General features: G+C 44.4%; 1 protein-coding gene across 1 annotated transcript in view; it reads left to right on the top strand.

Annotated features, from left to right (window-relative positions):
- Nucleotides 1-17,538, top strand: part of CACNA1E (calcium voltage-gated channel subunit alpha1 E) — a 786,482-nt gene that overhangs the window by 753,190 nt on the left and 15,754 nt on the right. Inside the window, exon 42 of the mRNA XM_030206580.1 lies at nucleotides 12,082-12,188. Within this exon, the coding sequence (XP_030062440.1) occupies nucleotides 12,082-12,188 (107 nt within the window). The remainder of the gene's footprint in view (nucleotides 1-12,081; nucleotides 12,189-17,538) is intronic.

Here is a 17,538-nt window from a genome sequence, read left to right as displayed (position 1 = left end):
ATTTTTTAAAAAGATCAACTGAGCTCATTCCCAGTACAAAAGGAAAATTCAATATTCTCAGGTTCAAACATCTGTTAAAGTTCTCTATTCGTGTTTAGTCTTTTCTAGTGAAATTGTTAAAGAATCGAGGTGTTACTTCAATGGAAACTCCATCTTTGACTCCAAAGGTTATTTCTTTAAGTTTCTCAAGGATCTTTACTTATATATGAGACTTTGACCATCTCTGTGGATACTGTTCATGATTTAGGAACCCTTCCATCACTGAACATTTTCAATAACTGTCTCCTTCCCGTAAAAGGGCAGGCCATGAACTAATACTTTCTGCTAATTTTGCCTTTACTACTACTACTACTACTTAACATTTCTAGAGTTCTACTAGGGTTATGCAGCGCTGTACAAATTGACAAAGAAGGATGGTCCCTGCTCAAAGGAGCTTACAATCTAAAGGACTAAATGTCAAGTTGGGGCAGTCTAGATTTCCTGAGTAGAGGTGTAGTGGTTAGGTGCCGAAGTTGACATTGAAGAGGTAGGTTTTGAGCAATGATTTGAAGATGGGCAGGGAGGGGGCCTGGCATATGGGCTCAGGGAGTTTGTTCCACGCATGGGGTGAGGCGAGGCAGAAAGGGCGGAGCCTGGAGTTGGCGGTGGTGGAGAAGGGTACTGAAAGGAGGATTTGTCTTGAGAGTGGAGGTTATGGGTAGGAGCGTAAGGGGAGATGAGGGTAGAGAGGTAAGGAGGGGCTGCAGATCGAGTGCATTTGTAGGTTAGTAGGAGAACCTTGAACTGTATGCGGTACCTGATCGGAAGCCAGTGAAGTGACTTGAGGAGAGGGGTGATATGAGTATATCAGTCCAGGCGGAAGATAAGACGTGCAGCAGAGTTCTGAACGGACTGAAGGGGGGATAGATGGCTAAGTGGGAGACCAGTGAGGAGTAGGTTGCAGTAGTCAAGGCGAGAGGTAATGAGAGAGTGGATGAGAGTTTGGGTGGTGTGCTCAGAGAAGAAAGGGTGAATTTTGCTAATGTTATAGAGGAAGAAGCGACAGGTCTTGGCTATCTGCTGGATATGCGCAGAGAAGGAGAGGAAGGAGTCGAAGATGACACCGAGGTTGCGGTAGTGGCGTAGCCAGACCTAACATTTTGGGTGGGCCCAGAGCTAATTTGGATGGGCACTGTGTACATAGGTATGAGTAATGTATCTTGCTACAAAATAATGCATTAGAATGCACTTGATGATGGATTAATAAGTAGTATGCCCAACATCTGCCCTGCATCAACATATGGAAAAACCAATATTTTTAAACATGGTTACATTATCCCTCATCTTAAACTTGACCAGGCGTAAGTCTACTATAAGGGCAAGCATCTCAACACACATGACAGGATCCTAGAGTATCATTACAGCAATGATATAATCCTTCAAACTTTGCTTCTCTACCCCTTCATCCAGCCCTGTAGCCCGGCATCAGCCCTTCTCTTATCTACCCTACCCCCCCCACCCATAGCCCAGCATCAGCCCTTCCCTTTCTCATCATCCATCCCATTGCTATGCATCAGCCCCACCCTAACCCCACCCCTCCCTATAGTCTAGCGTCAGTTCTGTCCTATCCCCTACCCATCCCCCATAGTCTGGTACCCCCCCCCCCCCCAACCCTGAAGCACACCAGCATTAAATATAAAACTTTTTGTCTTTTAATATCTCCCCCATCCAGGAACCTGCCTACATTAAATATAAAGGTTTTTTTTTTTAAACCTGGGCACTGCAGAGACCATCCCTACCCCAAAACCCACCAACATAAAATTTTTAAAAAAGGTTTGTTTATTTTTTTAACCTGTGCAATGAGCCTACCCCAACATTATTGGTGAGTTACTGGGTGGGGGTGGGCTCTTCACTGGCTAGGGAAAAAAGATTAAATATACCTTTTTTCCCCTAGGCAGTGAAGAGCCCATCCCCACCCAGAAGCCCACCACCAACATTACACTCACAAAAAACATTCAGACAAAAACTGAAATGAAGACCCCCCCCCCCTCCCTCCACCCAAGAAAGCCAGTCTCTACAAGCAGGGCAATATGGGTAACAGAGAAACATAAATGTTTTTTTCTACTGTACTCTGCAAAATATAAAACTAAAAAAAAAAATAAACATTTTAAATTTTTAAAAAGGTACATTTCACAAAGCAGGCACATCTCAATCTTTAAACAATATTAAATAAAAATATATTTTTTCTTTTCTACCTTTGTTGTCTGAGCACTTTATTTTTGTGATTGGGTTAGTCCCACTCTATTCCACTTTCCATGAGTCAGTCTTCTAAATTCTTTTCCAGGTTGTGTTTTCCATTTCTGGTCTCTCCTCTTGTCATCATCCTTTCCCATTCAATCACCAAAGTCCCACTCATCTTCTGCTCTGTTCCCCTTCCCCCCACACCCCTAGTCACATCCATCTACTGCTCCTTCTCCCTCCCTCCCTCCCTCCCTCCACCCACACCCCCTAGTCCCATTCATCTTCTGCTCCCTCTCCCTCCCCCTCCCCCAACAAGTCCCACTTATCTTCTTCTCTGTTCCCCTTCTCCCACATCCCTAGTTGCATCCATCTTCTGTTCCTACTGTCTCCCACACCCCCTAGTCCCATTCATCTTCTGCTCCCTCTCCCTTCTCTCACACCCCCTAGTCCCATCATTCTTGTGCTCCTTCCTTCTCCATCTCTCTCTGTTACTCTATTCCCATTGCCAGTCGATCTCGCCCCTGTCTCTCTCTTGCTTTCTTTCCGGGCCGCCCTCGCCCCGCTGCCGTCAGCCACTGCTGCACTGGAGTCAGTTCTTTCTCTCCTAGCCCCAGGCCGTGGCGCTCGGTATCGCACCCCCCCTCCCCTGTCTTCCAATCCCTGCCTCGAGTCGCCAGCAGTTTCAGCTTTAGACATCGCAGCACCCCGTATTGCTCCCCCCCGAGTCCTCCAATCCCTGAGCAGAGAGAAGGGCTTCCAGGGTAGGTCTAAAGCAGCGTGTGTACTGCTTTCTCATTGAGGCTGCCGGCGGCTCGGGGATTGGAGGACTTGGGAGGGTGGGGAGCAATGCGGGGCGCTGCGATGCTGGAAAAACGGGAGCAGTGAGCGCCTTGATCGGGGAGGAGGAGGAGCTGCGGCTCCGGGACATGCGGTGCAGGAGGAGGAGGAGGCTGGCAGTGCTCGGAAGTGACGGTGGCCGCAGCATCACTGCAGTCTGCGGTGGGAGTGGGGAGACGGTGCCGGGGGGACATGCCGAGAGCCTGAGATGGATGCTGCTGCTGCAGTTCGTTTGGGGGGGGGGGGGGCAATTGCCTCACAAACTATGCCCATGCATTCTGCTCTTTTTCCTGTCAGATAGCTGCCATGGCAGAACTGAAAGGCTGTGCACTGATTGGTTAGACAAGTACGGAAAACTGGGTGGGCCTGAGCTGTGATTGGTTGGGCCTGGGCCCACACAGGCCCACCCGTAGCTACGCCCCTGGGTTGCGGGCAGATGAGACGGGGACGATGAGGGTGTTATCAACTGATATAGAGAGTGGAGGGAGAGGAGAGGTGGGTTTGGGTGGGAAGACAAGAAGATCGGTCTTGGCCATGTTCAGTTTCAGGTGGCGGCTGGACATCCAGGCAGCAATGTCGGACAAGCAGGCCGATACTTTGGCCTGGGTTTCCGCAGTGATGTCTGGTGTGGAGAGATAAAGCTGGGTGTCATCAGCATAAAGATGATAGTGGAAGCCATGAGATGAGATCAGGGAGCCCAGGGTAGAGGTGTAGATTGAAAAAAGAAGGGGTCCGAGGACAGATCCCTGAGGGACTCCAACAGAGAGCGAGATGGGGGTGGAGGACAAACCATGAGAGTGTACTCTGAAGGTACGATGGGAGAGATAAGAGGAGAACCAGGAGAGGACAGAGCCCTGGAACCCAAAAGAGGACAGTGTGTCAAGAAGTAAGTTGTGATTGACAGTGTCAAAAGCGGTGGATAGGTCGAGGAGGATGAGGATGGAGTAGTGACCTTTGGATTTGGCTAGGAGCAGGTCATTGCAGACTTTAGATAGTGCCGTTTCTGTCGAGTGTAGGGGGAGAAAGCCGGATTGAAGCGGATCGAGGATGGCATGAGAGGAGAGAAAATCAAGGCAACGGCTGTGAACGGTGCGTTCAAGTATCTTGGAGAGGAAGAGTAGGAGGGAAATGGGGCATTAATGATTCCTGTTTAGCCTTTTCTAGTGAAATTGTTAAAGAATCGAGGTGTTACTTCAATGGAAACTCCATCTTTGACTCCAAAGGTTATTTCTTTAAGTTTCTCAAGGATCTTTACTTATATATGAGACTTTGACCATCTCTGTGGATACTGTTTATGATTTAGGAACCCTTCCATCACTGAACATTTTCAATAACTGTCTCCTTCCCGTAAAAGGGCAGGCCATGAACTAATACTTTCTTCTAATTTTGCCTTTAGTCCCTGTATTGACAGAGAACAAAAGCTACACCTTTTCTTTCTGTAATGGAACGTTTTGCATGGCAGTGATGGCAGCAGCTACAATAATGCTGACCACTGCTAGCTGAACATTGAACGGAGATTGTCTGTATGTGACAGTTCAATATAATTCATAAAGAATGCATGTACATCGCATTCTCCAGCCAAACTCTGACCCCAGGAATGCTCATATGCAGGTGGCATAAAAGTATACATGCTCCTGTCTGCACAGGCACTTACATACATATATAACACCTGTGCAATTTGGCCGAAAAACATGTTTGAAGTGCAGAAAACACTTTGTTTCATTCTTTTTAGAAAATTACAGAATGGTGTGAAGCAAAGGAGCAAACAAAAACTAGGTGTCAATCATTCAAGAATATCTTTGCATTCCTATAACCCCCCCCCCACACCCCCCCCCCTTCTTCCCACGCGGGTCTAGCAAAGCTAAGTCAAATATTTAGCAGGCTCTCAGTGTCAGGGACCCCGAGAAATGTTCCCTAATAGCCTGGAACTGCTGACCCCCAGAGCATGTGAAAAGTCCTTAACTTGAAAATGGTCCACCCGCATTTGAGTAATCATCAAAGTTCTCCACTGCTGCTGTGTGGGGCCACAAGCATCAAACCACACAGTAAGGGATTGCCCTTAAAGCCATCAAAAGTGCGTAGCCCAAGAAGCCCTGGAATCCTTAGGTCATCTGGTCCATCAGTATAGAAACCCCAAACAGTAGGAGTGGGGTCCTAGGAAGTATACAATCCAATAAGGCACAAATACTTTGTAGTAATCAATTCCAAAAGTCTCATATCACCTGACAGCACCAACAGAACACACTTATACTTTTAAATCAGGAGTATATTCAATTAATATGTGTTTATTTATCATTTTTACCCCAGAAATCAAAGAAATCTGGGTATAGTTCACCACTTCTTAAATATCCATATTAACCATATTTTTAAAAAATATATTTAATCATTGCATAAAATGGGACCCTGTGCTAAAATAGCATGACTTGTGGTAAAATAACCAATCTTAACGATAGCCCACTTTGATAACTACCCCCTAAATTTCATTGATAAAATTACTGAAAAGAGGAGAAGTGGTATTCTTTCTTGCCAGGGCTCCTGTTCAGAGTAGTGCTCATTGGCGATATCTATGTGTGGTAGGTGGCTGCATCTGATGTTATCCACCGCAATTAGAAGATCACCTTAAAAGCAGCACCAGGACTGGTGTAATTTGGGAGCAGTGATATTCTACCCTACCAGGGCTCCTCTTCAGACTAGTGCATGTTGGAAACATCTGTGCATGGCAGGTGACGGTGCCTGACATCATTTGTTGCAGCTGGAAGATTACCTTAAGCATAGTGCCAGGACTGGTGCAGTTTGGGAGCTATGGTATTCTACCTTGCCAGGGCCCCTGTTCAGAGTAGCGTTCATCAGAGACATCTGTGCATGGCAGGCGGCGGTGTCTGATGTCATTCGCTGCTGCCGGAAGAACACCTTAACAGTAGCACCAGGACTGCGGCAAACGGCTACAGGGCATTCCAAGCCCTTAGGAGGCACAAAGGAGCTGGGGACCCTGTTCATTTGCATTTTTAAGGTATGTTTAATAATGTCTATTGTCTTTCATTATGATGAAGCAGAAGTACAAAGTTAAAGGTAAAAGCATTCTGAAAGCTAATGGTCCCTGACTATGTGCTGCCTACAGAGAGTTCTTCCACCCATGATAGGTTGTTGACTTCTGGTGCTTCTCTGAGTGAGGCTGGTTCCACCCTATCCCCTCCAGTAATGCCTTCAACTGCTCAGGAATATCTACACCTGTTATGACTGACCCCGTCTTTAGTTCCATCTCCAGGTGTCTCTTCTATCTGTGGTGGTGTGCCCCAATTTAGAGGTTTCCTTTATTGACTCTTCTCATGAGATTACTATGAAGGACATATGCATAGTTATAGTTAGGACTGAGGGGTGGATTAAGTCAACTGCTCCACAATTATGTGTTTTCTCTCAGCAGACCATAGACAAAATTTCTGAACTGGATAAAAAAAATTACTGATGGATTCCAGATTGGCCTAGACCCATCTTATTGGGTCTAATTTACAGACTGTGTCAATTCTTTTTCTTAAGGACAGTTTGATTTTGCATAAAGAGCTTGAATTTCTTAAAAAATCAACTGTGTGCTAAAACTATTTGCATTTTGAATTTTCCAATATTTTGTTTTCTGCCCCCTGAGGTTCTATTGCATAGATAATTGAAGGAGATAGTGTTCTTTGAAAATATGGATCATATGAAATTTTCTGTCAGGATGTTTCTATGCCTCAAGATGGATGGTGGCTAATAATGCTGATTCTCTTGCTTTGACTGCTTTTTTGGAAACTTCTTAGAAGGTTCTTTCTTCGTGGGCTACCCTCTTGGTCACTTTTTCTACTGAGCAGGAAAAAAATTTAAAGTATTGAAAGTGCATTTTCCTAGGAAAGATACTCAGTTTTGTGGTCACCCTGTCTGGATCTTTCCAGATGTGGCAAAGGAGACTCAACTGCACCATGAAGAATTTAGGGCCTCTTTTATGAAGCCACTCTAGTGGTTCCTGCACGCAATGCTGACGGAGCCCATTCAAAGTGAATGGGTTTTGGCATTACCGCATCAGGAGCCACTAAAGTGCTTGATAAAAGAGGCCCTTATACAGTTGAAGTGCAGGGCATTTGCAGTAGGAAGTACCTTCTTTTTGCAATTCCCCTGTAAATGTGTGGTTTCTTTTAATAATACTCATTATATATATTTTGATCCAAGCCAGCTTGAGATGTTTTGATTGATAAGAAATTACCACATAGGGATGATTGGAGAACTTTACTATTTTCAGCAAAATGTAGGATGGATTTGATGTATCTAAATTTTTCTTTGTATACTACTGTTCCCCCGCTGATGTGGACTGTATTTATTTCTTTATTTTTTCTATGGAAATGTTTAGCATTACGTTAAAATTAAAACAAAATTACTGAAAAATTATAATGTCATTTTAACAATACATATTCAAAAAAGAAATTGTGTGCACAGAAAAGTAATTATACCATTAATACCACACAAGACACATAAAGACAGGCTTCTGAACCTCAACATGTATACACTGGAAGAGAGGAGGGAGAGAGGAGATATGATAGAGACTTTTAAATATCTCAAGGGCATTAATGTACAGAACATGAGCCTTTTTCAACTGAAGGAAAATTCTGGAATGAGGGAGAATACGATGAAGTTAAGAGGGAATGGGCTTAGAAGAAATCTAAGAAAGTATTATTTCACAGAAAGGGTGGTAGAAGCATGGAATGGCCTCCCAGTGGAGGTTATGGAGTCGAGGACTGTGTCAGAATTTAAAAAGGCATGGGATAAGCATGTGGGATCGCTTAGGAAAAGGAAGGGTTAGGGGTTACAGAGAATGAGCATACTGGATGGGCCATTTGGCGTTTATCTGCCATCATGTTTCTATTAGGAAAGGGATGGCGAATAAGACCAAAAATACTATAATGTGATGCGACCTCACCTTGAGTATTGTATTCAGTTCTGGTTGCCATATCTCAAAAAAGATATAGTGGAATTAGAAATGGTTCAGAGAAGAGCAACCAAAATGATAAAGGGGATGGAACTCCTCTCATATAAGGAAAGGCTAGAAATGTTAGGGCTCTTTTGCTTGGAAAAGAGATGGATGAGGGGAGATATGATTGAGGTTTACAAAATCCTGAGTGGTGTAGAATGAGTAGAAGTAAATTGATGTTTTACTCATTCCAAAAGTACAAGAAATATTTTTCACTCAATGAATAGTGAAGCTCTGGAACTCTTTGCCACAGGATGTAGTAACAGCAGTTATTTATTTATTTATTACATTTGTATCCCACATTTTCCCACCTATTTGGCTTACATAGTACCGTAAAGGTAACATAGTAACATAGTAACATAGTAGATGACGGCAGAAAAAGACCTGCATGGTCCATCTAGTCTGCCCAAGATAAACTCATATCTTGAATTTGTACATGTCTTTTTCAGGGCACAGACCGTATAAATCTGGCCAGCAGTATTTCCCGCCTCCCAACCACCAGTCCCGTCTCCCATCACCGGCTCTGGTACAGACCGTATAACTCTGCCCTCCCCTATCCTAGCCTCCCAACCACCAACCCTCTTCCCCCCATCTGCTCCGCCACCCAATTTCAGCTAAGCTTCTGAGGATCCATTCCTGCTGCACAGGATTCCTTTATGCATATCCCACGGTGTTCGACAATTCCAGTATAAACAGTTACACAGTGACGTTGTGGTAGAATGAGGTTCATGTGGAACAGACATATTAGGGAATCGTATAGAGGAAGAGTTACGTTATGTCCATTACATGCTTTGGTTTAGTAGTGTTGCAGGGTTCAGGCATTTAAGTTGGGTCAGTAGGGTATGCCTTTTTGAACAGGATTTTAGTGATTTCCGGAAGTTTAGGTGGTTATATGTTGTTTTCATGGCTTTTGGTAATGCGTTCCATAGTTGTGTGCTTATGTAGGAAAAGCTGGATGCATGAGTTGATTTGTATTTGGAAATGGGACTTGATATACCGCCTTTCTGTGGTATTTTGCAACTACATTCAAAGCTGTTTACATATATACAGGTACTTATTTTGTACCTGGGGCAATGGAGGGTTAAGTGATTTGCCCACAGTCACAAGGAGCTGCAGTGGGAATCGAACCCAGTTCCCCAGGATCAAAATCCGCTGCACTAACCACTAGGCTACTCCTTTGCAGCTTGGGTAGTGGATGTTTAGATATGTTCGTGTTGATCCGGTTGTATTTCTGATTGGTAGGTCGATGAGGTCTGTCATGTACCCCAGGGCCTCGCCGTAGATAATTTTATGAAGCAGGGTGCAACTTTTGAAAGCAATACATTCTTTGATTGGGAGCCAGTGCAATTTTTCTCGGAGGGGTTTGGTGCTTTCGAATCGTGTTTTTCCAAATATAAGCCTGGCTGCCTTGTTTTGAGCGGGCTGAAGTTTCTTTATGAGTTGTTCTTTGCATCCTGCAAAAATTCCATTGCAGTAGTCTATATGGCTTTAGAACCATTGATTGTATCAGGTTGTTGTGAAATATTTCTCTTGGGAAGAATGGTTTCACGAGTTTGAGTTTCCATATAGCTGAGTTTAAAAAAAGGTTTGGACAAGTTCCTAGAGGAAAAGTTCATAGTCTGCTATTGATACAGACATGAGGAAGCAACTGCTTACCCTGGGATTGGACCATAGGCGTAGACTGGGGGGGGGGCGAGGGGGGGCAATGCCCCCCCAAACGACGATGAGGCGCCGCCGCGCCATTAGTTTAAAAAAAAAAAAAAACCACATGCACACACACGCTCCTCTCCATTCGCTTGGCTTCCCAGCGCTCTCTGTCTGCGTCCCGCCTTCCTCTGATGTCAGAGGAAGGCGGGACGCAGACAGAGAGGGCAGGGAAGCCAAGCAGACAGAGAGGAGCGTGTCCGTCTACCCCTCTCTCTTCCTCCCTCCCTCCCTCCGCCGCAGGCACCGGTCTTTTCCAGCGTTCCTGGCAGCGGTAGCGTTGTACACGCTGCCTTCGGCTCTGCCCTGAAGCCTTCTCTTCTAGTTCCTGTTCCCGCATAGGTGGGAACAGGAACTTGAAGAGAAGGCTTCCGGCGCAGACCGAAGGCAGCGTGTACAGCGCTACCGCTGCCAGGAACGCTGAAAAAGCTGAAGACTGTTGCCTGCGGCGGAGGGAGGGAGGAAGAGAGGGGGTAAACGGAGTCACCATCTTGGACCTCGCGGGGGGGGGGGAGCAGAGGGAAGATGGATGGGACTGGGAGGGGTGGGAAGCAGAGGGAAGGAGCAAGAGATGGATGGGACTGGGAGGGGTGGGAAGCAGAGGGAAGGAGCAAGAGATGGATGGGACTGGGAGGGGTGGGAAGCAGAGGGAAGGAGCAGGAGATAAATGGGACTGGGAGGGGTGGGGAGCAGAAGGAAGGAGCAAGAGATGGATGGGACTGGGAGGGGTGGGAAGCAGAGGGAAGGAGCAGGAGATGAATGGGACTGGGAGGGGTGGGAAGCAGAGGGAAGGAGCAGGAGATGAATGGGACTGGGAGGGGTGGGAAGCAGAGGGAAGGAGCAAGAGATGGATGGGACTGCGAGGGGTGGGGAGCAGAGGGAAGGAGCAAGAGATGGATGGGACTGGGAGGGGTGGGGAGCAGAGGGAAGCCTACTGGAAAGAAGACACTGAATAAAACAGAAGACACTGGGACCAAAGCGAATAGAAAAACTAAATGATCAGACAACAAAGGTAGATAAAAGTATTTTATTCATAATTTATTAATTGAAATGTGTCAGCTTTTTGAAATGTGCATCTGTGATATTTTGCCTGTAAATTCAATTCCTTCCTCCACATTAGCATATTCATTTGCATATGTATATATGCAAATGATATGCTAATATGCTCCGCCCATTCTTTGCCCCCCCCCCCCCCAAATGAAACAGTCAAACTACGCCTATGGATTGGACGCATGGAATGTTGCCATGATTTGGGTTTCTGCCAGGTGGTAATTGTGACCTGGCTTGGACACTGTTGGAAACAGGATATAGGCTAGATGGACCATTGGTCTGACCCAGTATGGCTACCTTTATATTCTAATGTATATATGTCTGTTCTTGATATACCACCTTACTGTGGTTCAACCAAATCAGTTTATATATTACATACAAGTACTTTCTCTGTCCCTGGAGGGCTCATAATATAAGTTTTATACCTGGGGCAATGGTGGGTTAAGTGACTGTCCAGGGTCACAAGGATCTGCAGTGGAAATCAAGCCTGGTTCCCCTAGTTCTCAGCTCATATCATATCATATATCAAATATGAAATGTAATATTTATTTTGATACAATGTTCATCAATGAATATCTTAGCGTTTTATAATAATTAGGCTGCCTTGATGGGAGATGATATCTGTGCTGCAAGAACTTTTAATCCAATCAAGACATTAACTGGCAGTAATGCCCTATCCAGCTAAGATTGTTTTTGTGTGCTAAAATGTTAATTTGCTTTTGAAGATATATTTCAGAAATAGGACATTGTCATAAAAATTCCAATCTGTTAATTTAGTGAAACAAGGCATTCTCAGCTAATTGAGTATCTGAATGGGCCATCTACTTAGCTTACAACGATGCTTAATTACCTGTAGGCTGAATCTATTTGCTATCTAGAATTTCTTGAATCACTCTTTTGCAGTCATTCTCATGTTGCATATGTTACACAGTTTGACTGAATCCCAACAATTTGTTTTCCAACTTTTCATACTGAGCAGACATGGGATGTTGCCCAATTTCTGGGGAGAGACCCCTGGTCATTCCTGAGTTTTGACCTTCCATTCTAATGCATTATGCTCTGTGCAATCCCTGCTTCTTTCATTTATAATCAACACTACATAGTGTATTGGGAAGGGCCATATAAAAGCAATGCTTAGCCAAAAGTCTTCCTCCAAATGCTGAGTCCTATCACCTCCACACCTGAGAAATATTAGTGAAAAGTCCATTAAAAAAAAAAAAGTCTTGTCACTTTTACACTGAGCTCCTTGCTCTTTTCTTTTCATTTAAATTTTCCAGAAAAATGCTCCTATGTTCCAGCGAATGGATGCGTCTTCTTTGCCTCAGGAGATCATTTCTAATGCAAACACTTTGCCATACCTTCAGCAAGAAGCGCTTTCGACCCTGTAAGTAGTCTGGTGTGGTTTAACTATTCTACAGGAGAATGAATGATAACTAACGCCAGAGGTAATACCAGCGACTAAACCAGATCTTGAGTAGCGTTCCTAGTAGTACCAGTTGAATGAACCAGTACAACAGACCAGGTTAGTCATAATGATGCAGCTGCCAAGAAAGTGTACTTCAGTATTCACACAACTAGTAGTTTCCCATATCAAAGGGACACCTTTTACTAAGCTTTAAATGGCCTACCGCACTCAGTTTTGCATGTGTGCATGCTACCCATGTACTAAAAATGAAAATGAATTATTTAGTGCCGGGGTGGAGGGCATGCTAATTGAACTGATTAGCACAGGATTAGCACGTGAGCCTTTACTGCCTACAAAATAGGTGTCAGTAAGTGCTCATGCACTAATGGCAACACACTAATGGGAAAATCAACGTGTGGCCTTTATTGCAGAAATGTAAATATCAGCCATTACCAGTAGCACTAAAAGTGGCCTAGCCATTGGAGCCGACACTGTGGGTGCTTGAGCACCCCCAGTATTGAGAAAATTCCTTGTATGTGTCCGGGGGGGTTATTTTCATTGGGCTTAGCACCACCAATAATTTTGAAACGTTGGCGTGCAGGAAAGACTCATATTGGGGCTAATGCAGGCCACTTTTTAGCGCTGCTTAGTAAAAGGACCCCAAAGAAAATTACCTTTCAGAGAGGCTGATGTGCGGGAGGGCATTCCAAGCATCCACTACTCTCTCCGTGAAAAAATACTTCCTGACATTTTTCTTGAGTCTGCCCCCTTCAATCTCATTTCATGTCCTCTCGTTCTACCATCTTCCCATCTCCGGAAAAGGTTCGTTTGCGGATTAATACCTTTCAAATATTTGAATGTCTGTATCTTATCAACCCTGTTTCTCCTTTCCTCCAGAGTATACATGTTTAGTTCAGCAAGTCTCTCCTCATACGTCTTGTAACGCAAATCCCATACCATTCTCGTAGCTTTTCTTTGCACCGCTTCAATTCTTTTTACATCCTTAACAAGATACGGCCTCCAAAACTGAACACAATACTCCAGGTGGGGCCTCACCAATGACTTATACAGGGGCATCAACACCCCCTTTCTTCTGCTACTCACACCTCTCTCTATACAGCCTAACAACCTTCTAGCTACAGCCACCACCTTGTCACACTGTTTCGTCGCCTTCAAATTCTCAGATACTATCACCCCAAGATCCCTCTCTCCGCCCGTACCTATCAGACTCTCCCCGCCTAACACATACGTCTCCCGTGGATTTCTATTCCCTAAGTGCATCACTTTGCATTTCTTCGCATTTCTTCGCATTGAATTTTAATTGCCAAACCTTAGACCATTCTTCTAGCGTCCTCGGATCCTTTTTCATGTTTTCCACTCCCTCCCGGGTGTCCACTCTGTTACAGATCTTAGTATCATCCACAAATAGGCAAACTTTACCTTCTAACCCTTCGGCAATGTCACTCACAAATATATTGAACAGAATCGGCCCCAGCACCGATCCCTGAGGCACTCCACTACTCACCTTTCCCTCCTCCGAGCGAATTCCATTCATCACCACCCTCTGGCGGTCTGTCCGTCAACCAGTTCCTAATCCAGTTCACCACTTTAGGTCCTATCTTCAGCCCATCCAGTTTATTTAAGAGCCTCCTGTGGGGAACCGTGTCAAAAGCTTTGCTGAAATCTAAGTAGATTACGTCCATAGCTCGTCCCTGATTCAATTCTCCTGTCACCCAATCAAAGAACTCAATGAGATTCATTTGGCACGATTTCCCTTTGGTAAAACCATGTTGTCTCGGATCTTGCAACTTATTTGCTTCCAGGAAATTCACTATCCTTTCCTTCAGCATCGCTTCCATTACTTTTCCAATAACCGAAGTGAGGCTTACCGGCCTGTAGTTTCCAGCTTCTTCCCTATCACCACTTTTGTGAAGAGGGACCACCTCTGCCATTCTCCAATCCCTCGGAACCTTTCCCGTCTGCAAGGATATATTAAACAAATCTTTAAGAGGACCCGCCAAAACCTCTGAGCTCCCTCAATATCCTGGGGTGGATCCCGTCCGGTCCCATGGCTTTGTCCACCTTTAGCTTTTCAAGTTGTTGATACACACTTTCTTCCGTGAATGGTGCTCTATCCACTTCATTCTCATTTGTCCTATTTCCAGTCCATCGTGGTCCTTCTCCAGGATTTTCTTCTGTGAAAACAGAACAAAAGTATCTATTTAGCAAATTTGCTTTTTCTTCATCATTTTCCACATAGCGGTTCGCAGTATCTTTTAGTCTCACAATTCCCTTTTTAGTCATTCTCCTTTCACTAATATACCTAAAGAAATTTTTGTCACCCCTCCTTACATTTCTAGCCATTTGTTCTTCTGCTTGCGCTTTTGCCAGTCGTATCTCTCTCTTGGCTTCTTTCAGTTTCATCCGGTATTCCTCCATGTGTTCCTTTTCTTGAGTTTTTCTGTATTTCTGGAACGCCAACTCTGTAGCCTTTATTTTCTCAACCACTTGCTTGGAGAACTATATCAGTTTCCTTTTTCTCTTGCTTTTATTTACTTTCCTTACATAAAGTTTCGTGGCCCTATTTATAGCTTCTTTAAGCCTGGACCATTGTCCTTCCACTTCTTGTACTTCCTCCCAGCCCATCATCTCCTTCCTCAGGTATTCCCCCATTTTACTAAAGTCAGCACGCTTGAAATCCAGGACTTTGAGTTTTGAGTGGCCGCTCTCCACTTTAGCTGTTATATCAAACCAAACCATTTGATGGTCACTGCTGCCCAGGTGGGCACCCACTCGGATATTTGACACGCTATCCCCATTTGTGAGCACCAGATCCAGTGTCGCTCCCTCCCTCGTGGGTTCCATCACCATTTGTCTGAGCAAAACACTTTGGAAAGCATCCACGATCCCTCTACTTCTTTCCGATTCCGCAGACGGAACCTTCCAATCTACATCTGGCAGATTGAAATCTCCCAGCAACAGCACCTCTCTCTTACTTCCCAACTTTTGAATATCTGCGATCAGGTCTTTATCTAATTCCTCCAATTGTGTCAGAGGTCTGTAGACAACACCCACGTGGACAGAGGTTCTATCATCTCTTTTTAAGGTGATCCATATCGCTTCTTCCTTTCCCCAGGTCCCTATCATTTCAGTCGCAGTGATATCATTCTTCACATACAGAGCTACTCCTCCACCTTTACGACCCTCTCTATCCTTCCTAAATAGATTATAGCCTATAGAATCATCTTTTAGAGTCCTGGGCAATTCCAATACTAAAATCCCCCACTTAGGAAGATCCACATTTTCCTTGTTTTTCTTAATCCACCTCTTGTCCTCTTGAGGCTCTACAGCTGTTCAAATCCAATCACCCATGAAGAAGACTAAAAAATTGTCTGAATGTGGAACTTTCCTACATTACTCAGTCTCAAGACCCCACTTTTGGATAGAAGTAGCAGTAGCAAACAAAAAAAATCTAAAGTATATCTGTTTTGATGGGTTGGATCCTTCATTAACTGGAACAGACAACCTCTTTCTAAAGAAGACACCAGCTTAGCCACTATCTCTACATGGGCATTAAAATAACCTCTATCCACAGCAGGTGGACAGTACAGTAGCATAACCTCTAAAATTCTGATTTTGCTACCAAACATTCCATTTCCTCTAGTATAAGTACAGCGTGTCCGTTCCAAAGTATCTTGGAATATAATAGCTATTCCATCATCTTTTTTTTTTTTGCTACATTTGTACCCTGCACTTTCCCACTGATGGCAGGCTCAATGCAGCAGGCAATGGAGGGTTAAGTGACTTGCCCAGAGTCACAAAGAGCTGCCTGTGCCGGGAATTGAACTCAGTTTCTCAGAACCAGAATCCACCACCCTAAGCACTAGGCCACTCCTCCACTTCTTTTCCCAAGGAACATGAACATATAACTGTTCTTGAGGGCAAAATTGATTCTTACCAGGTCCCCTTCTGTTAACCATGTCCTGAGAGACAAACAGTCCAAATTTTCCTCCTTAATCAGATATTCCATTTATTAGCAACTGACCTCACATTAATCAAGGCACATCATAACCTAATTCTCTCCATCTCTCCCCCACCCCCAAGATTTCACTTTTTGAAACTAAACAGAGTAATATGATACAGTACTAGAGGGTGCTAAAAGCCTCCACAGTACTATTATTACATCCTCATAATGAGCCTGGCTGTAATGCGTATAATATCTTCTAGTGCTAAGGATCTGCACCCATTACATCACCATAACCAATCCAATTGGAATACCTTCCACATTCACAGCAACCTCAGTTGCAGGCAGTGCCCACCTAACTGGGTCTTCTTATATGAGTGCCCATACATTCTTTAGGGCGTCAGCATAGGCGTCAGAGGACCTAGGAGACATAGCTTTGTTGTCAGCATCTGAGGGGCTTGATTTCAGGCAAAACTCCTCCACAAAGTAAGCTCCTTCCCTGAGTTTGAGTATACTACAGCACAGAGACAAGAAACAGTGTCCAGAGGTAACAAGGTACCTTAAAGGAGGCAGGAGCATTGCACAGTCGCTTCTGCCTCCAGTGCTATCATCTTGAGGTTCATCCTGGGTTGCATTGATCAGGGTTGGTCTGCCCAGACTAGATTTCTTGATCTGTAGACATCAGTACATGGGTTTGAAGCTTCAGTGCATTGCAGTGGATTAGTTACAAGTCTCATTAACATGCATTTTAATATGCTGTGTGCTGATGTCTACTGCGCAAGTTAATCTGAGTTCTGACCCCTTACTGCATCATGCATCCCATAACGAGTGCATAGAGGACTTGTTAATCACGTGCGTCTGCCCATGGTAACTTTCTGCATTAGTCCCAGTGGAAGGAAAAAATGTCCAGAGGTAACAACAAGGGCTTTTATCCTAATTTGAATGCTCAGGAGTCATTTAGGATGACGGCATTGATGTCAAAGGTCCTGGGGGTGGGGAGTCTCATGTAATTCTAAACTAATTATGTAATTTTGAAAAATCTAAAACTCAGTCTACCTGATATTCACCGCTATTTAACCAGCCAGGAACGGCTCCTGGCTGGTTAAATAGCACTTAACCAGCTATCCGCAAATATTTCACAGGAGATAGCCAGTTATCTCTCGCTGAATATTCAGAGTCAGCACTTAGCAGCTAACCAGCTGTATCACGTATTATAGCTGGCTATCTGAGAATGTTCAGCGCATCGCAGCTAAGTTTGGCGGCCAAATTGAACGGCCGAAATAGCAGGCCTCTCTTTGGATGGTTTAAACATAACCAGCCAGCTCTGAATATTAGCTTTACTAGTTAAGATTAAAACAGCCAAAA

This window comes from Microcaecilia unicolor, chromosome 6, assembly GCF_901765095.1.
Source record: "Microcaecilia unicolor chromosome 6, aMicUni1.1, whole genome shotgun sequence".
NCBI lineage: Eukaryota > Metazoa > Chordata > Amphibia > Gymnophiona > Siphonopidae > Microcaecilia > Microcaecilia unicolor.
The sequence above is the reverse complement of the archived record's forward strand: the minus strand, read 5'-3'. Positions and strand labels throughout refer to the sequence as shown.